Genomic DNA, 23,990 nt, shown 5'->3' with positions numbered 1-23,990 from the left:
ACATACATAGTTTTATTGCTTTATTTACATAAATATTCCTCAGTAAAAAAGAGTATGTTCATACCAGATTTTACTTACAGAAATTAAGTGGTAGATAGATTCTTGGAATAGCCTCCCTAGAATTTTTTTTTTTTTTTCTTAAGTCAACAATGAATTCTTTTTGAAGAGAATTCTCTTCAATTCTCTTCTCTCTAGGTTCTGAATAAGAAATCTTCCCATAGAAGACAAACCTTGGAGTATTCAACATTGATTATTAAGTAAAATATAAATATTGTTAATGTCTTCCCTCAAGCCACCAACCCACTTAATTTGATAACACATTTAATTATAGAAGGATAGGGACCATGGTGAAGATATGACTTACCAAGCTTGTTCTGAACCCACATATTAGTTTTTAAAACATATTTAATATGCTAAGTGGAGCATCCAGAGTAAAATGTAAATAAATAGAACTAGAGTAGGCTTCATCTGAACAGCACTCATGTGAAAATTCCAACCTATGTGATCATGTGTGAAGTGATCTGGGGCTGGTCCCTCGGGAGACAGTCTGACTGAACACTGAGCCTCTTGGAAAGGTTTATCCCCTGGGGACGAAAGCCAAGCCTCTGGGAGCACTGAGGGGAAAGGTCACTCGAAGGTCACATCTGCTTATGGTGTGCACTCACTAACAATATTTAGCTACAGTTATTTTGAACACGTTTGTCTTTTCAACCCTGAAGTGAGGATTAAAAATGAGTACCCACGCCTATTAAGGTAGTAGAGTCTAACCTGGTTTTGCCTACATCTGAATGCTGCCAGTGAGTTTCATACTTGCTTGTGCTCTTGTCTTGCTGAGCTGGGAACTTCTAATGCAACTTGAAGAGCTGTATTTAGCATTTCTTGTCGGGCAGGTCTAGTGGTGATGAGCTCCCTCAGCTCTCATTTGTCTGAGAAGACCTCGTCTCCTCTCCATTTTTGAAGGCTACTCTTTCCAGGTTCACTGGCTTGGTTGGCAGGGTCTTCTCCCTTTAAGCATTTTGAATATATCATCTCACACCATTCTTGCCTTCAAGGCTTCTGCCGAACCTTGTATGTAACAAGTCACTTTTGCTGCTTTCAGAATCATCTCTGACTTTTAACGGCGTGATTACAATGGGCCTCCGTGGAGGTCTCCGCGATGGGTCTCCATCACCGACTCTACGATCCGGGCTTCCCCAGCGGCTCAGTGGTAAAGAATCCACCTGCCGCACAGGAGACAGGCTCAAACCCCGAGTCAGTAAGATCCCCGGAGAAGGAAATGGCACTCCACTCCAGTACTCTTGCCTGGGAAATCCCACGGACAGAGGAGCCTGGAGGGCTGCAGTCCATGGGGTCAAAAAGAGTCGAACACGACCCAGCGACTAAACAACAACAATCTCATGACCCAGCAATTTCACTTCCGGGTGTAGATCCAGAGGAAATGGAATCAGTGTCTCAAACAAACGTCTACACTCCGCGTTCACTGGAGAGTTATTCACAATAGGCGAGAAACAGAAGCATCTTAGGTGTGCAGATATGAGTGGATGAAGAAGATGCGGTGTGTGTGTGTGTGTGTACAAGCTGACCCTTGAATAACATGGGTTTGAACTGGAGTGGAGCCACTTATACCTGGGTTTTTGTTGTTGTTCAATAAATAGGTTCTACAGGATCTGCAGTTGGCTGAATCTGAAGCTGTAGAACAACAGATAAGGAGGCTTATACAAAGATATTAGTTATTTTTTAGCTATCTAGTCAGGATTTTCAAGTACCTTGGGGGTCAGCACCCCTAACAGCCACGTGATTCAAGGTTAAACTGTGTGTCTGTACATAAATACACACACAATTTGAAATTATTCAGTCTGTAAAAAGAAGAAAACCCTGGTATTTGAGACAGAATGGATGAAGCTGGAGTACACAATGCTAAGTGAAATGGGCCAGACACAGAAAGATAACTACTGCAGACTTCACTTATATGTGGAACCGAAAAAGCAAAGCTCGTAAGAACACAGAGTAGAATTGTGGTTTCCAGGGTCTGGGAGGTGGTGTGGGGGAAATAGGGAGATGTCAGTGAAAGGGTACAAAGATTTAGTCATGCGGGATGGTAAATTCTGGATGTCTAACACAGCACGGTGACTATAGCTGATACTGCATTACACACAGGAAATCCCTTAAGAGTAAGTCTTAAATCTTCTCAGCACATACACACAGAACAGGGTAGCTATGTAGAAGCAACGAAGAAGTCATTTAGCTTGATCATGGTAATCTTTTCACAGTTTATCCAGACATATAAAAACATTAAGTTGTATACCATAATATGTAAAACTTATATATGTCAAAGACATCTCAGTAATGTTGTCTTTAAAGAGAAGACTGGTTCTCAGATTGGCCTAAGCCCCAGCCCACATGGACTTATTTTCAGGGAGAGAAGCTGTGAAATGAACAATAAAATAAAGTCTTTTTATTTTTAATATTGAGCCCTCACTGTGGAAAATATGAAGAGGATATCAACACGTCATTAGCACAATTGGCAATCTCATCGGTCCTTTGGACTGCACTGAAAATAAGACTGGAAATACTATTAAATGCACAGCAAACGTAACCCACGGTATATACTTCTGACATCTTCATTACATCGTTAAGATCCTCTTTCTCCTCGTCCTACAAGTAAACATTGAGTTTGCTCCCCCTTTCTTCTTTCTTTTGGCTATTTTATAATTCCCTCAACTGTAGCCATGCTACCAGTGGGGATAAAACCCGTGTTGAAGTAGTGCAAATTGAATGTGTGTGTAGATGGAGTTATCATGTTTGTTAAGCTCTGATCAGTTTTTCCTCTGTTCAATTTCTTAACATCAACCACTCTATTCCAAACACACAGCATACAAACAGGGCTCCAATGGAGAACCTTGTTAATTCCCCATTCAGACTATATTCACTATTCTGTTCTTCCTGCCAGTGACGTATTTTGGACCGATTGTCTTTGTTAGAAGACTAATCTTCTCTGGAATTCAAAAATATTAATTATTGATCAGAATTACTATTACCTATGCACGTGTTTGCTTAATATGTGCTAAGGAAGTTAAACATTCTTTTTCTGTAATGTATTATACTTCCCAATGATTGTTTTCCAGAAGAGCGTTTATTTCTTTGTTTAAGCTGCACTGCACAGCATGTGGGACCTTAGATCCCCAAGCAGGGATCGAACATGTGCCTTCTGCATTGGAAGTGCAGAGCCTTAACCACTGGACCACCAGGAACATATCAAGGAAGTGGAATACTCTTATATTAATTCTGCTTTTATTCTTCTACTTTTGAAACCACAGTCCTTCACCTCTTACTCACCGATGAGTTCACACAATCTTCTGTACTATATACTGCTATTGAATCACTGAAAACCTTGAAATAAAAGCACATGTGGTTTTTCATTACCTATCTTCTCTGAGGTAAAATCTTGACTTGAAATTCATGCATTTTCTCAAAGATGGCAAATTTTAAGTGACTGGTAAGTATGTCTTGCTCACATCTTTGATTTCAACATTGTACCTGATTAAAAGGTTTGCAAATGAGCCGTGCATGCATTATACTTCCTTTGTCCTTCTATCGGCAAGATAATATCTTTCTCAACTTGGATACAGTCTTGGCACACATTTTATCCCCCACAAAGGATTCTGATCCTACATTAAATGTCAGTAAGTGAAGCTGCCTTTACTGAAGCTTCTATAGGTGAGATGTCAGAAGATATTACAGCACACGTACAAGGCAACAAATTAAAAATTCTGATCAGACACATCTATTTCCTCTGCCTCTCTCATCCTGATCTCCAGCAAACCATTCACTTTCTGACCTTTCTGGCTTGTAATCCCTAGACTCATTTGCTGTTCACTTTTCCAGGATTAGGCTGGGCAGGTCAGTTATGTCCCAGCTTCTGACTGCAAATCAGTGTACATAGAGTCATCATGATGTTCATCGAATGGTGAGCCCTACACTTAAGGCTACCTCAGATCAACGTTAGAGACAGTCTGAAATTTTTCTGGAAACCTTAAGGAATAGGGCCCTTTCCCCCTACCTCTGTATTTTCTTGTTTGCATTTAGCTTTATTGTTTTACCTCATTTTCACCTTATTTCCTTTATATTTTCTCAAATTCTTTGTGATCCCATGGACTCTTTGTGACCCCATACAGCATGGAATTCTCCAGTGGGTAGCCTTTCCCTTCTCCAGGGGATCTTCCCAACCCAGGAATCGAACCAGAGTCTCCCACATTGCAAGTGGATTCTTTACCACTGAGCTACTAGGGAAGCCCTTGCTGCCTTTGTATTTTCCAGAAATTCCTCACTGTTTTACTGTTCTCAAGCATGCAACGCTGCCACATATATATTTACTTCTGTTCCCAAATTTCTTGTGTTGTATCATTGCAGTTTTGAAAACAAGGAGAAGAAATACATGTATCTGAGCTTCTATCTTAGAAAACTGTGTCAAAGTTTCTTATTTAAACACTTAAAATTCAATTTTAAAGATCTATTTAATGATTACTCTATTGTACCTTCGTTTTTATTTGTATTATTTTATTCATTTTTAATTGGAGTATACTTGCTTTCCAGTGCCGTGTTAGTCTCTGCTGTACAGCAACGTGAATCAGCCACAAGTGTACACTGACCCCCTCCCTCTAGGGCCTCCCTCCCCTCCATCCCCACCCTGTCCCTTTAGGTCTCCAGAGCTCACCAGGCTGAGCTCCCTGAGTTGCACAGCAGCTACCCATTAGCTGGGTTTACGCACAGTGACGCACATGCCAGGGCGGCTCTATTTGCCCCACCCTAGTGTACCTTCCTGCACACACACACACACACCTGCTCATACCACTGCTTAGTGTTCTTGAGAAACACAGACAAAACGATGAAGTGTGACATGCCCGGAGTGGAGCTTTAGCCACCAGGAAGCCAGTTATGGGGCTGACCTCCAAATGCAAGGCAACTCTTTCAGGAAAGGGAAATCCATCCCTGAAAGCATCCTGTCTCCAGCGCCTACTAACACTGTTGCCGTGCAGTGAATTGCTTTCAGAAGAAATATAAACGAAACAGAACAAACGTGGCAAAACATACTTTCAAACCTACAAAAGCAGGAAAATGCTTATTTTTCAAAGATTAGGGGGTAGAGAAACACTACGACGGGAAGAGGTCACTGTTGAATGTGGTTATTGACTGAAGGGGCAAAAGGTGAGGAAAGAAGAGGTGGTTGTACCCCCGCTAAACAGAGTGAGGCTCAGATGGGCCGTAAAATTACTCTGCACCCCCAGCTTATACCACCACCACTGCAAGCTCTCAGTTCTTGCAATTCTTCAGTTCAGTTCAGTTCAGTCGCTCAGTCGTGTCTAACTCTTCGCGACCCCATGAATTGCAGCATGCCAGGCCTCCCTGTCCATCACCATCTCCCGGAGTTCAGACTCACATCCATTGAGTCAGTGATGCCATCCAGCCATCTTATCCTCTGTCATCCCCTTCCTCTCCTGCCCCTAATCCCTCCCAACATCAGAGTCTTTTCCAATGAGTCAGCTCTTCGCATGAAGTGGCCAAAGTACTGGAGCTTCAGCTTTAGCATCATTCCTTCCAAAGAAATCCCAGGGTTGATCGCAATTCTTCTAAAGTCCTCAAATACACACCCCATATGGACACAGAATCACAAATGAAACTCTTCTATCTCAGATAAATCCTGTTCTCAAGCTAAATGGCATGCATTTAATTCATCCGTTTCTCTCTTCAAGTTTCCCTTAATGGTCGTTTCATCTATTTTTTTCATACAAACAGCGGTCATGAGGAACTTGAGTACACTTTTCTTGGGCACAGTGCCAGGGTCTCCAGACAGGGGTCAGCCTAGATTATCACCTCAGCTTGTAAAACCTCACCATTATCCCAGTAAAGAAGTGTTTCTTCAGGACACAGATTAGACAAAGAGATCTCTGTGTTGAAAAAGATGGTTTCCTTCAATGGACTTACCAAGTCCAGGCCAAGCAAGTAGCTGGAGACCAGAAATCTGTCCCTTTTAGAATAATCAATGTGTTTGCTCTCTCTTTTTAAAGGTTTTTCAATAGAGATTTTTATTAGAATATTTTATTAGAATAACCCTTTAAAAAGGTTCTAAAACATTAAATAACATTTATTTCTTAAAAGTTAACATGTGCATAACAGGAAACCAAAAACACAAGAAGCAAAAAGCAACGTTATCCATCAAAACAAGCAGTTTACCTCTGATGCGTCCTTCCAGGTCTCCTTTATGTATTTACACAACTAAGCATCCGTTTTCGTATAATTAGGATCATACAGTTTTATACCATGCCTTTTCACACATCATGAATATTCACCATTTCAAACTCCCAAAGCTATGAACATTTTGATAACCAAAATTACACTACCACCAACTCAGTCTAGAAGGAGAAAAACTGTGCCTTTCTTGGAGACAAAAATTTCAAACAAACAAACAAAAAATGGCAACTGGCCTGTAATTAAAGATGTTGGCAGAGTTATGATTAAAATGCTTCATTCCCTTCACATTCAGTTACAAAAATGAGACATAAAGCAACAGAGTTCACAAAATATAATGCTTCTAAGAGGATTAACTGTCTGATCCAAACTATTAAAGTATTAGCAAGGAGGTATGTTTCCATTGAACTAATTAACAATGTATGCCTATTTTAAGGGAGAAAGGAAAATCAGTAACCAACGCCAGAGACCTAGTCACAATCTGAATATGGTCCAGTAAGCATTTGTCACTTTTCCCATATTCTTATCCCTCAGAGATAAAAAGAAACTTAGAAGACTCAAGTAAGAACAAAATAACTTACCACATAATGTTGGTCAATTTAGCATTAGCACTTTTTTTATTGCCTCCTCTTGGCTGAACCTTCTAAAGGCTATGGTCGATAGGAGAGAAGCAGGAGCAGAGCAGCATTGCTTATGGCCACATTGCAGTATGTCATATACCAATACAGATACAGCAGCATCAAGAAAGCAGCTTTCATTGTCAAATGAAAGGGAACACTATGAACCCACAAAGGTATTACTACTACTAAGTCGCTCCAGTCATGTCCAACTCTGTGCGACCCCATAGATGGCAGCCCACCAGGCTCCACCGTCCCTGGGATTCTCCAGGCAAGAACACTGGAGTGGGTTGCCATTTCCTTCTCCAATGCATGAAAGTGAAAAGTCAAAGTGAAGTCATTCAGGCATCTCCGACTCTTAAGCGACCCCATGGACTGCAGTCCACCAGGCGCCTCCATCCATGGGATTTTCCAGGCAAGAGTACTGGAGTGGAGTGCCATTGCCTTCTCCAACAAAGGTATTGGCAAATGCTAATTAGTTTATTGACATTTGACATTCTACAAAAGCATGAATGGTACTTGGAGATTAAAAGATGAGACAAACATATGTAAATGAAACATTTAACACACACACACATATATATATATATATATATATATATATATATATCTCTTAAGACATGAGGTATCAGAAAACTCTATGAAGCTATTTTAATTAACGACCAATGTTGCAAGACAGGGAACACCTTTGTAGATTGAAAATCTACTGACACTTTAAACCTTACCTAGGATAATCGATGGAAAGAGAAAAGAGAATAGATCAGTGAAAGCTAGAAAGTACAATTTTATTTAGCTTCTTTGTTAAATAAAAGAAAATTTAATGCTAAGGGGATAGACAAGGGCGACGACGCTCACAATCTATGTGCCACAAAACAATGAGCACCAAAAGGGTCCGGAACACTGTAGACAAAACTGAATTATTCGATGGCAGTTTCAGCCCAATAAAACTAGACAACCAGGCTTAATAAAATAACTCAAATATGACAAAGACGGTGCTTATAAAATAAAGCTGCCACAATCTGTCAACTTATTACTCAGTCTTTCAATGAGCATTAGCAAGAGTTTAACCATGGTGAGCCCTGAAATTGAATGATATTAGTTGGCCATAGGAGCTTTTTAACAACCTGAAAGTTGTACCCTTTGTGATATGTATTCCAAAATGCTCTTGTGAATCAAAGAAGCATTTTTAGGCTAATGTTCAAATTCCTGTCTTCTGATAAAAATCCTTAGGATGCTTCATTTTAACTTTTCATTTTATACTTCATAATGATGTTAAGGCTTTTCCACTATAGAATATATCACATAGTTGGAAAACCAAATGACAAACGTAAGCAAAACCTTAACATCAGCTAGAAATCTCAATCCCCTAATTAATTTCTTTATGGTAATTAAAAATAGGTAGTCATAAAAAGGCAATCATCTATAAACACTACTATACTATAATGCATGTAATATTGTACATATAATATCGTTTATTCATATTTACTTGCATACCTGGTAGAATGGTGACAAATGATTAGAAGTAATTACCTTTGTGGGATTCTTGATGATTTTTGTTTTACTTTTGTACATTTATGAACAGCTCAGACAGGACATTATTATTATCAGAAAATAATCATTATTTGCAAAACACGCATTTCCCGTAAATATAAAATCAAAGACCTTTTCCAAATAGAAAGAAAGGCATGCATGCAGATTGTATTGGAATTTCTTTGGTTTACAGTTTTCATGAAAGTGTGAAGAATGCAATCTCTGAAATAAGTGAAATTCTAGACATTTAAGCAATTTTTAATTATATAATACCTTTATGCCACTTCTGTATCTCACCTCATCTTCAAAGAGTGTGCTAACATGAACATAAACGCATTTCTAGAATAATATGTAGCAGTAAATTACACTGCACAAAATGTCCTCCGCAGTTTTGCTGGTGAAGAAAATTTAGGAAACATCAGTTTTCCTGTAATAATGTAAGTTAAGTGCTTTAAAAATGACATAAACTCAATCACATAAGAAAATACCAAATATATGGCATAATTTTGTTGACAGAAGAATGTAAGTCTACCATGGAGATGCGTGTATTATGATAATATAAATATGACAAACTTAACAAATAAACAGAGTTATTTGGCCAGTCTCTCTGTCACTTTGATCTCCCTGGCTAACATCTTTTTAAAACAGATGTAGTAACAATTGCTTTGCAGAAATACTGATTGGGTGCAATAGATGATGCATATAAAAGAAGTGGAACAATAACAAATACTAGTTCACTTTTTGTTGTTCCATCGGCATTTTCTATAACAAAGCTTAAATACAGGCTTAGATGGAAAGCACACATGGGGGATATTAAATGCTGGTGCTTTTGCACAATGAGGCACATTATGCATATCACTTAGGAATATATGGGAAGCACTGGTGATGTCTTGGGTGCATTCCCAGGAGGCAGACTCCTTGTGGGCAAGTGGTGGATAAGTGATCAGGAAGTGAGAGGCAGGAGGAAAGCAGATCTGGGGGAAGGTGGGCTGGACTTGATAGAATTGCAGCCATGTTATCAGTAAAGCTGAAGCTGGAATGGCCTTTTGAGCCAAGTTGGGAGGTTTTGCTCCAAGGAAGGAACAAATTCAGAAGAGCTAGCCCCCTTCACGTGAAGGCAGTGCTTGGGGAGTTATGCAGGCAACACTCTCAGTCATCAGGCGGGACCTGGGGACTCAGGACAACATACACGCATGTGCGGACACGTGTCCTTGGTAACGTAACTTCCGTCAAGACAGCAGCAACTGTCAGAAAGTGAAGTCAGTTCTCACCTGTGGTACCAGGGGCCCCTACCTAACTAGCACACATGGTATATTTTTTCACTGTGATCTTCAGAAGGCCATTTTAGATAATAAGTCAGATGACATGAGAAATGCCACATTTTGCTCAGAAATACAGAAACCATATTTTAGCTAGGGTGATGTCCCTCTCGTTTATTCTTGTTCTTTTTCCACATATGTTAGAATACGCCTGTAGGCGTGAAAGTGAAGTCACTCAGTCGTGTCCGACTCTTTGCAACCCCATGGACTGTAGCCTACCAGGCTCCTCTGTCCATGGGATTTTCCAGGCAATAGTATTGGAGTGGATTGCCATATACAATGTTCTGCAGTCATCCAGTACCAGTGCTACTAATTTTTTCCACTTAGACAACCTCAAATGAATAATAAGATCTAGTTCCGTGTCTCCGTGGACATGTTTGAACGAACTCCAGGAGAATGCAGAAGACAGCAGAGCCTGGCACGCTGGCCGCTGCAGGGCCACAGAGAGTCAGGCGTCATGACTCAGCAACTCAGCAACAGCAACTAACTCAGCAACAGCAACTAACTCAGCAACTCAACAACAGCAACTGCTAAAGAGTCAGACACGACTCAGCAACTCAGCAACAGCAACTGCTAAAGAGTCAGGCGTGACTCATCAACTCAGCAACAGCGACTGCTAAAGAGTCAGACGTGACTCAGTCAGACATGACTCAGCAACTCAGCAACAGCAACTGCTAAAGAGTCAGATGTGACTCAGTCAGACGTGACTCAGCAACTCAGCAACAGCAACTGCTACTTACTTTATTTGCATCTCTAAAAGTAAGCCGTGGATAAGGCTGAATGCATCCAGGTAAGTGTTTCTAATATCTTAGCTTCCTTGGCACTCCCACACTGACTTCAAGTTTGAAATCTGAGATGAGATGATATTCTAAAGATGGAAGAAGTTCACAGCAGCCATTCTGTGTGTGCCTCTTCACGGAGAAGGCTGTTTCCTTCTAGTCCCATTTCTATCTCTGAATAAACTAAAGGTGACAATGCTCGACTAAATATCTACATGACCCGTTATTCTTGAGAATTCCTGAGTTTAGCTTGGTCACTGTGTGAGTAAAGGAAGGACAATTAATCATACGACTCTCAGAACTGGGCTCCTTCCTTATTCCCAAAAGGTCTGAAAAAGTACATTTCTAGTGTGGAAAGACAGAGGGATATGTAAAAGAAATAATATGTTTGTGTATCAATGTAAAATAACAACTTGAGAGTTGATTGCCTGCAGTTAGATCCACCCGTAGTTAAATCCACCTGTCATCAGAGGTGAGGGCTCCTTCGAAGTATAATTTCAGATCAAACCAAGATAACCCCAACCAAGTGCTCCCATTAATTCATCATCATTTTCACAAGTTTTGATAACTTGATGCTAAAAAGAAACTTGGGAAAATAATATGCAAAGAAAATGTAGCAATGAAATTTGCTAAGCACCAAATTGATCATTGCATTGTTGGGAATATGATAGAATTTTATTTTTTTTAATATTCTCTTAAAATAATTTCTCTCATTGAATAAATAAAGTCACCACTTCTACAGAATATTCATTTTGGGGAGACAGTATACTTTAGAATGCAGCTATTTAATGAATAAGACTGGAATTTGATCTCTAGTTCGACCATTTAAGAGTTGGGTGACCTTCAGTACAGGATTCAGTTGACATTCTGCTCAATTTCCACATCTGTAAGAGGATGATAATGGAAATATCTCTCTGGGTGTAAAGAAAAATAAATAAGAAATGTACATAAAGCCTTTAGTACAATGTTAGTCCATTATATGTGGACTGATGCAATTATTTTAAAATATTTGATTTGAGGAACTCAGTCCTATGATTTGAAAGTTGTTGACCATCCTAAACTTCATCTGAGATTAGCTCTGATTCAAGTTTCTAAACTCTTGAGTTTCTCTCTATGATGTAACTTATCACTTCTCCAGAGAGGACTGTGAATAGCAAGGCAAGTGAAGTAAATCACTGAAGCTCACACCATTGCCACCACGGAAGCCCAGCAGGACCCCTGTGGATCTCCTGGGCATGAAATCTTGCATTTCTTGACTCTAGGAAACAGGCTTCATTTAGCCTCCAAGACCTTCCCAGAGCGGCAGGTCCAAACCTTTGCTAATCAGGGAAGGGAGGGGACACACAGACAAGAGGAGAATCAGGAATAACAGTGTAGCCTCGGGGCAGGGTCCTTGTTCTCCTTCGAGGGCCGCACGTAACAGTGTCTCTGAGCTGCCATGAAGATACTGAGCCCCCCGCAGGCGGGAGAAGTTAACCCAGAAGCGCACAGACTTCAGACCTGCTGGAGCCATAAGGCCTACGATGCCAATTCCCACTCAGCTCACCACTGACCCATCGGAAGAATGTTCACGAGCCGATCACGCTCTCTCTGAACCAGTACTGTGAACCCCCCACTATCCCCTCCAAGGGGACACACAGCTCTGAGGTCATTAGCCCACTCTGGTTCCCTCTGCCTGGAAAGCAATAAAGCTGTTCTGTTCTAACTTCACCCAAAACTCTTGTCTCCGCGATTTAATTCAGTGTCAATGGACAGAGATCCAGACTGGGCTTCACACCAGCACCAACTGAAAGAAAAACAACTTGGAACTAAATAATGCTGCACTTAACATGATTTTACCTTAATGTCAATGACAGGGAAAAGCTTCTCCTCAGGACATTCAAAGTAGAGGTCATGACATCTGTATTTTTAAATATGACTTAGTAAGTCCACGGCCTCGCTAGCTCATCTTGGAGCTATGAAATTTAGTAGTTCTTACTTACTTTGCAATGATTATTTTTTTATACCTCTTTGACCAGTAAGATCCATAATTAACCTTTTGTCATACAAAAGAAAGAGAAACAGAGTCCTTTCTATTAGAATATTCCAGCTCATCCATACTAAAAATACAAAGGAAGGTAGAAATACTTTCCATTTAAAAAGTACACTGTTTTGTGGTGGGTGTTTTCTTTTTTTCTTTTTTTTCTCATTTTGGTGGCCTTGAAGCAAACCCCTGTCAACCACAAACTGGCATTCACCGTGGGTGCCTGCCGTCTACTTCTGCAAGAATGAAATCTGTGCGGCTGCAGCTGGTGACCTCCAACACCCCAGGAAGGAGTTCAGGGTGGAGCGGAGAGACGAGGCACTCTGTGCTCCTAGAAACTGGCAGAACAGCCCTTCAGACAGCTGGACATTCTCAGGAGCTGATTTCATGAGCCCAGCTCCTGTATCTCCTTATATCTAGAAAAGCATTAAAACCTTCCATGGTGATGACTGTTTCTCCTGATTAGCAGAAGCTTCATGATACAAGTGGAAAATTTCTACAAAAAAGTATGTATTTGACTGCATATACCCCCCCTTTACCAGAATCACATATATACCATCTTTCCCTACCTCACCAGAGCAGTTTCTCGGAACTACTGAGGTGTTATCTCTTGGGCTGCAGTCCTCATACTGCCCCAAATAAAACTTAACTTGCAACTGTCACATCGTGTAATTATTTTAGTTAACACCTCAAAATTATATTTGGCTCCAATATCAAATATCAGAACATATCAAAATCCAGTCTCATATTTAATTGTTAATAAAATTGAGATAAAACACATCTTATGGATGAAACATCCAACCAGACCACAATATTGTTAACTCTTTGGCAGTACTGTTATTTTAGCTCCCCTAAATCCTGCTGCAGGATTCTACCCTCCCTTCCCTCACCTCTCTCTGCTTTTATTAATAATCTTCCATTTGGTTCAAAATACATATGTGCTATTTTTTAAAATTTGCCTACTCCTAAATTCAGCTTATACTTTTAAAAGTAGTCTAAAGTGATTAAGCAAACCATGAATTTTCACCAGCAAATTTAAAGAATCTGTACATACTAAAAGGTCACATTTTATTGGTTAAAACTTCGACTTGAAAAGTATGTATTTTTTAAAATAAACTGCAATCTTGTGAACCAATTGAGGCCCCCCACATGCATAAAACAAACACAGAAACAATTGTTTTACATAAAATATAGAAGAATGCTAATTTTCAAATAATTATATTGAAGTCAAATATCAACAAAATCTAATGTCAACTTTTTCTAATTATCTTAAGTGTCCTGGTAGGTCACAATCCCAATCCCAGTCCTGATACATTTACACATAGACAACAACCAAATTTCCCCTTGTCCTTCAAATAGCTGTGAGAAATTCTTTTAATGTACTATGCTGATTAAACTTTTATTTACTGTTTTCCGGCTTTTAAAATAAAGCTTAGTCTATTCTCTTATTTCCACATCTGCAGGTACATAAAGAACTTGATGATATAAAATTGAAAACACAGCTTCAGAAACACTTACCACTGTCGTTTCTCACCATCCCATTGCTGAGCTGTTTCACTCTCTTTTGATGCGATTTGCCATTGTAGTGGATTTGGGCTTGGGCAGTCGAATTCAGCTGAATGTTACACACGGTGCACAAAGTGAAGCTGGTTTGTTTCTTTTCTTTTTCTGGTTTCTCTTCAAAGCCATCAGGTGAAAACTCAGCCTCACACTCTCCATCTTGGACACATGTAGAATCTAGGGTACAAAGAAAGTTATGAACAAGCCAATCAAGATTCCTGGATTCCTATGAACATTAGGGTATATGTATTTTTTTTTTAATTAGACTTTTCATCTTTTCTGGATATATGTCCAGGAGTAGGATTGCTGGATCATATGATAAGCCTATTTTTTTAATTAATTTATTTTTTATTGAAGGATAATTGTTTTACAGAATTTTGCTGTTTTCTGTCAAATCTCAACACGAATCAGCCATTGGTATACATATATCCCCTCCCTTGTGGAACTCCCCCTATCTCCCTCCCCATCCCACCCCTCTGGGTTGATACAGAGCCCCTGTTTGAGTTTCCTGAGCCACACAGCAAATTCCCATTAAAGGAACTTCCATACTGTTCCCCACTATGGCTGCATCAATTTACATTCCCACCAACAGTGTAGGAGCATTTTTTACAATTGCCAAGACATGGAAGCAGTGAAAACATCCAGCGATGAATGAATAAATACATACATATGTGTAGATAGATGTACCACCGTATATACCACTCAGCCATAAAATACAGTGAAATACCGCCATTTGCAGCAGTGTGGGTGGACCCAGAGATTACCAAACTAAATGCAGTCAGTTAAAGACAAAAGTCATATGATATAACTTAAATGTGAAATCTAAAAAAAAAAAAAAAGATGCAAACAAGCTCATTTACAAGATAGAAATAGACTCACAGACATAGAAAACAATCTAATGGTTACCAAAGGGGAAATATCAGAGGGATAAACTGGGAGCTTGGAATGAACAGATACATACTATTGTACATAAAACAGATAAACAGCAAGGCCCCTTTGTATACCACAGGGAACTAAAGTCAATGTTTTGCAATAATCTATAACAAAAGAGAACCTGAAAAAAGACACATGTATATTCACATATGTGTGTGTGTGTGTATGTTATATAACTACATTACCTTTCTGTACACCTGAAACTAACACAACACTGTAAATCAACTGTACTTCAATTTAAAAAATCAATAAAAATAAAAATAATAAAATAATTCTTAGATTCCTTCATATTACTAAATTCAGTAGCAAATAAGCATTGTCCTAGACACTTTGCTGGTGGCTCAGAGGGTAAAAATCTGTCTGCAGATGACATGATCCTCTACATAGAAAACCCTAAAGACTCCACCAGAAAATTACTAGAGCTAATCAATGAATATAGTAAAGTTGCAGGATATAATAAATACACAGAAATCCCTTGCATTCCTATACACTAATAATGAGAAAGCAGAAAAAGAAATTAAGGAAACAATTCCATTCACCATTGCAATGAAAAGAATAAAATACTTAGGAATATATCTACCTAAAGAAACTAAAGACCTATACATAGAAAACTATAAAACACTGGTGAAAGAAATCAAAGAGGACACTAATAGATGGAGAAATATACCATGTTCATGGATCAGAAGAATCAATATAGTGAAAATGAGTATACTACCCAAAGCAATTTACAAATTCAACGCAATCCCTATTAAGCTACCAGCCATATTTTTCACAGAACTAGAACAAATAATTTCAAGATTTGTATGGAAATACTAAAAACCTAGAATAGCCAAAGCAATCTTGAGAAAGAAGAATGGAAGTGGAGGAATCAACTTGCCTGACTTCAGGCTCTACTACAAAGCCACAGTCATCAAGACAGTATGGTACTGGCACAAAGACAGAAATATAGATCAACGGAACAAAATAGAAAGCCCAGAGATAAATCCACACACATATGGACACCTTATCTTTGACAAAGGAGGCAAGAATATACAATGGAGTAAAGACAATCTCTTTAACAAGTGGTGCTGGGAAAACTGGTCAACCACTTGTAAAAGAATGAAACTAGATCACTTTCTAACACCATACACAAAAATAAACTCAAAATGGATTAAAGATCTAAATGTAAGACCAGAAACTATAAAACTCCTAGAGGAGAATATAGGCAAAATACTCTCTGACATAAATCACAGCAGGATCCTCTATGACCCACCTCCCAGAATTCTGGAAATAAAAGCAAAAATAAACAAATGGGATCTAATTAAAATTAAAAGCTTCTGCACAACAAAGGAAAATATAAGCAAGGTGAAAAGACAGCCTTCTGAATGGGAGAAAATAATAACAAACGAAGCAACTGACAAACCACTAATCTCAAAAATATACAAGCAACTTATGCAGCTCAATTCCAGAAAAATAAACGACCCAATCAAAAAATGGGCCAAAGAACTAAATAGACATTTCTCCAAAGAAGACATATGGATGGCTAACAAACACATGAAAAGATGCTCAACATCACTCATTATTAGAGAAATGCAAATCAAAGCCACAATGAGGTACCACTTCACACCAGTCAGAATGTCTGCGATCCAAAAATCTGCAAGCAATAAATGCTGGAGAGGGTGTGGAGAAAAGGGAACCCTCCTACACTGTTGGTGGGAATGCAAACTAGTACAGCCACTATGGAGAACAGTGTGGAGATTCCTTAAAAAATTGCAAATAGAACTGCCTTATGACCCAGCAATCCCATTGCTGGGCATACACACCGAGGAAACCAGAATTGAAAGAGACACATGTACCCCAATGTTCATTGCAGCACTGTTTATAATAGCCAGGACATGGAAACAACCTAGATGTCCATCAGCAGATGAATGGATAAGAAAGCTGTGGTACATATACACAATGGAGTATTACTCAGCTGTTAAAAAGAACACATTTGAATCAGTTCTGATGAGATGGATGAAACTGGAGCCGATTATACAGAGTGAAGTAAGCCAGAAAGAAAAACACCAATACAGTATACTAACACATATATATGGAATTTAGAAAGATGGCAATGACGACCCTGTATGCAAGACAGCAAAAAAGACAGATGTGTATAACGGACTTTTGGACTCAGAGGGAGAGGGAGAGGGTGGGATGATTTGGGAGAATGGCATTGTAACATGTATACTATCATGTAAGAATTGAATCGCCAGTCTATGTCCGACACAGGATACAGCATGCTTGGGGCTGGTGCACGGTGATGACCCAGAGAGATGTTATGGGGAGGGAGGTGGGAGGGGGGTTCATGTTTGGGAACGCATGTACACCCATGGTGGATTCATGTCAATGTATGGCAAAACCAATACAGTATTGTAAAGTAAAATAAAGTAAAAAAAAAAAAAAATCATCCAGCCAAAGAATATTGCTAAGATATTGGCTAATGGAACTTTTACAGTTATTCTCAGGAATGTTGAAGCACTAAAGTACATTTTTTATTTAGTTTTAGAGAATCTCCTTCTAAGGACAGATCCATAAAGAACACAAAATATCAAATCATCTTCTAAACTTAAAAAAAATCTGTCTGCAATGTGGGAGACCAGGGTTCACTCTCTGGGCTGGGAAGGTCTCCTGGAGAAGGGAATGGCAACCCACTACAGTATTCCTGCTTGGAGAATCCCATGGACAGAGGAGCCTGGGGACCACAGTCCATGGGGTCACAAACAGTCAGACATGACTGAGTGACTAACACACACACAGAGACACTTACAATTCAAACTGCCCAAGTCTTCCCATTTTAGTAGGTTGCTTTCACACTGTGCATGATATCTTTATACCTCTCATGGTATGCAACTGGAGGTAGGAGGTGGGTGAGCACCCCGCCCCCCAGGGTAAAGCAATTTGAGGCTGATTCCCTGTGGACTAGAATAGCAAGACAATTAAGGGAGGAGGCTGGGCCCTGCCTGGTCCACACAGTCCTCATTTCCAAAGTCAGGAGTCTTCCCTGACCACATATGTGCAGAAAAGACTCCTTGCAGGCCAGAGGGGAGTTACATCAAGGGATGTTTCCTACCCAGACAGCTTTGTGGTAGAATCCCTCTTGGCTAAGAGATGCATGTGCACACAGGGGAGGATGCTGAGATACACTAAACGTGGACCATGGACCAGGCAAATAAGAAAGATTGACTAAAGAAAGCCTGGAGGAAACACCCCATAAAAGCAATTCAAACTGCCATTAGGGCACAACTCCTACTTGTGAGGGTATCTACATGTATTGTACTCTTTTCCTCCTGCTAAATACTTGACTTGCTTCACTACTTTCAGTCTCTGTGGGAATTCTTTTCTGCAAAGCTGAAGGGCCAGGGCCCATCACTGATGGGGTCTAGTAGCTAGGATCTGGTGCTTGTACTGCTGTGAACCAGTCCAGTCTCTGGCTGGGAACCCAAGCCCCACTCCAAGCCACTGCAGGCGGAGGCCACTGGAGACCAAAATGGCAAGTGTTTCACTTTGCTTTTGCCATGCCAAATACCATGTTAAATGCCTTTTTAAATGACAAACATCGTAACAACGGAAAAGGAACCAGTGAAGCACTACAGTCTCTCCTGTTTCGAACTGAGGAAGCTGAGGTTTCCAGCGCATAAAGAATTCACCTAGGGTCATGCCCCCAAAAATGGTACCTTTGGGATCAGTGTTCAATTTTATTTATCTCCATATCACAAGCTCTTACTCACCATGCTCTACAGTAAGTACTAATGTAACCTGGAAGAGTTAATTTTGATTTCATGCTGAATCTGTTTCTTTGACTTGAGCCCCTGTTTTCGCTGCTTTTGTCAGTATAATCACACATAATGGCCTGCCTTAGAGAACCCTGTCTCCTTTGCTTTATCCTTAAACTAAAGTGCCTTTGTCTAGCTCACAGGGCTGAAATCACTAATGACTTTACCACCCTTGATTCCTTGTGCGGGGAGTGTGGCTTGTCAGCATGGCTCAGAGACTGGTGTTTGGAGGGATGGAATCAAAGATAATTGTGGCATGCTTGTTTATTGGTGTGGCAGCAGACATTCCATTCCACACCACCTGTGGAATGACTGTAAGAGAAAGAAAGTAACACGTCCGCCTGCCTGAGGCTTGCCATTCTAGGAAATACTTGCGAGAATTAAATGGTCTTTTAAACTTTGCTCCCTCACCTCCCTCATCTCTGATCCATAAAACAATCTGGCATCCAGGCCCCGACAAGATGGTTATTTTGAGACGTTAGTCTGCCATCTTCTCAGTCAGCAGGCTTTCCAATAAAGCCATATACTTTGCCTCAGCTTTCCATCTCGAGGATTCACTGTCCTGTCCTGTGAACAGAGTGAGCTTGGACTTGGTAAAGGAGGTGTTTCACCTATCACAGCTGCTGAAAACAAACAATGAATGCTATTTTCACTTTTCATCTTTTATTTTGTAAAATCAAAAATCATCTTCAAATTTCTTTCAATTAGCAAAATCAAGTAATAAAATAATGTAAGCCTTCCTAAAAGAAAAGCCGTATAAAGCAAGCAAACTTTCCAAAAGAGAGGGTACCTGTATTAGCTTCCCAACCTTTCAAATTTATGGTGGGAATTAAAGAAAAGGAAGCTTGCATGATAGACATAAGGAACTGTTTAATCCATTAAAGGATACATTGTTGTTCAATTGCTAATTCATGTCTGAACTTTTGCAACCCCATAAACCACAGCATATCAGGCTTCCCTGTCCATCACCATCTCCCAGGGTTGTTCAAATTTATGGTGGGAATTAAAGAAAAGGAAGCTTGCATGATAGACATAAGGAACTGTTTAATCCATCAAAGGATACATTGTTGTTCAATTGCTAATTCATGTCTGAACTTTTGCAACCCCATAAACCACAGCATATCAGGCTTCCCTCCCATCACCATCGCATCCTCTGTCATCCCTCATGTCTCCTCCTGCCTTCAATCTTTCCCAGCATCAGGGTCTTTTCCAATGAGTAGAATCTTCATATCAGGGGGCCAAAGTATTGGAGCTTCAGCTTCAGCATCAGTCCTTCCAAAGAATATTCAGGGCTATTTTCCTTTAGGATGGACTGATTGGATCTCCTTGCAGTCCAAGGGACTCTCAGGAGTCTTCTCTAGCACCACATTTTGAAAGCATCAATTCTTTGGTGCTCAGCCTTCTTTTTGGTCCAACCTCACATCCATGAATGACTACTGGTAAAACTGTAACTAAGACTATGTGGACCCTTGTTGACAAAGTGAAGTCTCTGCTTCTTTACAGGCAGTCTAGGTTTGTCAAAGCTTTTCTTCCAAGGGACAAGCGTCTTCTAATTTCAAGGCTGCAGTCACTATCCACAATAATTTTGGGATACCATTAATGCATTAGAGATTTCTTTCTTGATTTCTACAACTAAATAAAATTCTCATATTTTAATATCAATCAATTAAGTAAAATCACTTACATTTGGATGGACATATCTTACATATATAAAAAAGCTAAAATTGTTTCAGTATCTAAAAACATACGGTTTGTACCTCAAATACATGAGATGTTCTGAACATCTAAGATAGCTTCATAGCATGCAAAAAATCATGTGACAGATCCAAGGATTATATCAGAATACATTATTTTTGGACAAATATAAGGTATGCATACTCAAATCTAAGAGAAAAATCAGCTGACAATTGCAGTATCTCTGACCTTAAGATAATAATTAAAGTAACTATTGAATACATAGTTTACTCTTTATTTACAAATGACTTAAAATAATTCTAAGTTAGGAATTAAGTTTAAAATACATAAATTGAGTATATATATATATATATATATATATATAAATTAGATAATAAAAAAGAACCTACTGTATAGCACAAGGAACTCTACTCAATGTCTTGTAATAACCTATAATGGAAAAGAACCTATATCTATATATGTATGTATATATAATTGAATCACTTTGCTGTACACCTCAAATTAACACATTGTGAATCAAATAGATTTCAACAAAAATTTTATAAAACCAATTGACTGCACAATAGGAAAGAAAAAAAAAGTGGTGTCCTGGATGGGATGCTAGAAAAGAGCAAAAACATTGGTTCAAAAAAGCCCTGTGCTCAGTTGCTCCGTTGGACAGAACCCCATGAACTGTGGCCCACCAGGCTCCTTTGTCCGTGGGACTTTCCAGGGAAGAGGACTGGCACTGGAGTGGGTTGCTATTTCCTTATCTGGGCGGGGGCGGGGGGGAAATGAAAACCCCTAATAAATCCAGATGAAGAATGGAGGGCCAGCAATATGAAGAATGGAGGGCCAGCAACGTCCCCGCTCTATGACGGGGCAAGTGCGCCAGACTGGCCTGCTGACAGCAGGGCAGAGTATGCAGCTGGGGGTGTGGAACTCAACCAAGCTGGCAACTTTTCTGCTAACCTAAAGCCACTCTGAAGCAAGAGGTATATTTAAATCGGAAAAAAAGCTACTAGTTTGAGACTATCCTTTATTTGTCTTCTTGACTAATAGAACAGAAATTCCTTTGGAGCTCCTGTACTCTGGGAAAGAACTAAGACAGAAGCTTCTCTGCTCTTCATTCTTTGCTCATTAATCTCCACAGTAGGAACAGTAAACGGCGTGACGGGGAGAATGAGCGGCAAGATCACTGCCTTGCGGGGGACTGGCCGTCTTGACTCTGTGCTTCAGACTGGCTAAAAAGTACATGCTCTTATTTCTCAGCTGCCATATACAGACATACAGTGTACAGGCTTACCATCTCTGGTTTCTCCAGGTGCCCTGCGTGTGACTTGGAGGTAAATTCAGTGCAGAGAAGTGGGAAATCTAATGGACCATGGCTCCAAGGCAGTTCCTCTCAATCAAATTTGCTGACAAAATAACTAACCTGCCAACCTATTCACAAAAAATCTAACAAACCCCCACTGAGCCTTTGTGTCTAATCACGACTTGTTCCAATAAAATTGAAGTACGAGCCACTTTCACACAAACACACACACACACACGAGTGTTATTCAACCGGTCTCATAAATTTCATTTTTCTTTAGTATTGAACTCTACCACAACAATCAACAAGCATTAATACAAAATTAGAAGGAATATATATTGGCTGAAAACTAACCCTAACTTTATCAAATGGAGACTTTCCCTTATACACAATTTTGATATCTCACTTCCAAGTCAGAAAGTCAGGTTCTTCTGTTTCACCTATAATTGGTTTTATCCTTTGTTCTTGGATTTTCTCCCTTGTCAAAACAGCAAGGCCCCTTAAGATTCTACAATAATTTGCACTGACAATCAAATGACAATAAAAAAAACATTGGCCAACAGGCAGTTCAGAGCACAGTAAACCGTGACCTAAGAAGGCATAGAAATGTAAGCAGGACAGTAAAACAAACGTAAATATTCTTGTTTTTGCAATGGCTTCTCTTTCCTTAGAATATTATTTAATGAGGTAGGTAGGGACTTAAAATTGCAGAACATATTTAACACAAAACTGTGCGATAAATAGTGGCATAGCCAATACTACACAAGCAAACAGGAAGCCCCTTTATGAACCGTGATCTGAGAGCATATCTCACAGTCATTTTTCATCTAATACAAACAAAATAAACATTTGAACTGTAGCTATTTCACGGTGACACAGTTGGCCAGCTAAGGTGGGTGGTAGCCAAATGCTTAGTAAAAAAATAGAAATTATAAGTTCATTCCTTTCAGTTTAAATAGTATCTATTCAGAGGGTGGCAAGTGATAAATTTTAGCTGTTTTTTTCAAAGTCCGTTTCACTGAGAAAATAAAAGCCAAAGTCTAAATGAGTCTAAATATTACCCAAATGCAGGACAAAATGTGTTCTCAAAAATCTCTTCTGAAGAGAAGAATCTACCGATATTGAATGCCTTAAAGAGTCCACTATAAGGAGCTTTTTCGGTTTATTATGAAAAAAATACTGTCTGGGGAGGACACATCAATTCAGACCGTTTCACTAAAGGAAAGCTGTACTTTGTATGAGGAGTAAAGATTCTTATGGAGTTCATAGTTTTTATGCAATTTTTCACTATCGGCTCAGCAGAAAAGAAGCGGAGAAAAGAATGAGATCCAGTCAGTGTTTATGAGGACACGATCTCACAGCTGCAACTGTAGGGCATCATCTTCAAGAACCTTTTAGACGCGATCTTAAGAAATAGAAAAAGGTTGTGGAGATCGCAAATAACCACTCATGGAGTGAAATAGTTAGAAAAACTATGTACTACACTTATGTGATTGGGTACTCATTACTTGGAATAAAATTTCTGGAGACAACATCAAAAACGAATTTTAAGAGCACTAATTTAATTTAAAATCACTTAGAAAAAATGAGAAAATGACTAGATATTTGAAAAGAGGTTCTAGTGCTTTCAAAGACGTTGTTGCCAAAGGTTCCTCTGCAGAGCTTCAATAAACATGCTGAATTAAACTAAGATCAAAAAAGAAAATTTACAAGCCAATATTTTAAAATCTAACCCTCATTTTTCAAAATTGTGAAAGAAAATTGGCCATTCTTTTGTCTTCTAGTTAGAAAAAAATGAAGGATTATCTTTTATTTCATATTTCCTTATATTAGGATTTTACAGTGTAAATTATATCCATATATACATTTATATGTGTGTGTATATATATATATATATATGCCAAATATACCACAAGAAATCTATCCAAATGTTTCATTAGTGAATTTTCCTCTATTACTTTAGAGCAACTTAGAGAAGAAAATCACATTGTATTATAATGGTTAACTATTGTTGTTGTTTAGTTGCTCAGCCGTGTCCTTCTCTTTGTGACCCCGTGGACTGCAGCGCGCCAGGCCTTCCTGTCCTTCACCATCTCCTGGAGCTTGCTCAAACTCCGGGAGTAAATATTTAACTCCAGGGTTAAATATTAAATATATATTATATAGAATATATAAATTATATTTATACTATCTCAGCTTT

The 23,990-nt window shown here is 39.2% G+C and overlaps 1 protein-coding gene across 1 annotated transcript in view; it reads right to left on the bottom strand.

Moving 5' to 3' along the window:
* Positions 1 to 23,990, bottom strand: part of ZNF385D (zinc finger protein 385D) — a 782,386-nt gene that overhangs the window by 741,457 nt on the left and 16,939 nt on the right. Inside the window, exon 2 of the mRNA XM_052661397.1 lies at positions 14,033 to 14,251. Coding sequence (XP_052517357.1) covers positions 14,033 to 14,251 — 219 coding nt within the window. The remainder of the gene's footprint in view (positions 1 to 14,032; positions 14,252 to 23,990) is intronic.

This window comes from Budorcas taxicolor, chromosome 24 (assembly GCF_023091745.1).
Source record: "Budorcas taxicolor isolate Tak-1 chromosome 24, Takin1.1, whole genome shotgun sequence".
Classification (NCBI taxonomy): Eukaryota; Metazoa; Chordata; class Mammalia; order Artiodactyla; family Bovidae; genus Budorcas; species Budorcas taxicolor.
The sequence above is the reverse complement of the archived record's forward strand: the minus strand, read 5'-3'. Positions and strand labels throughout refer to the sequence as shown.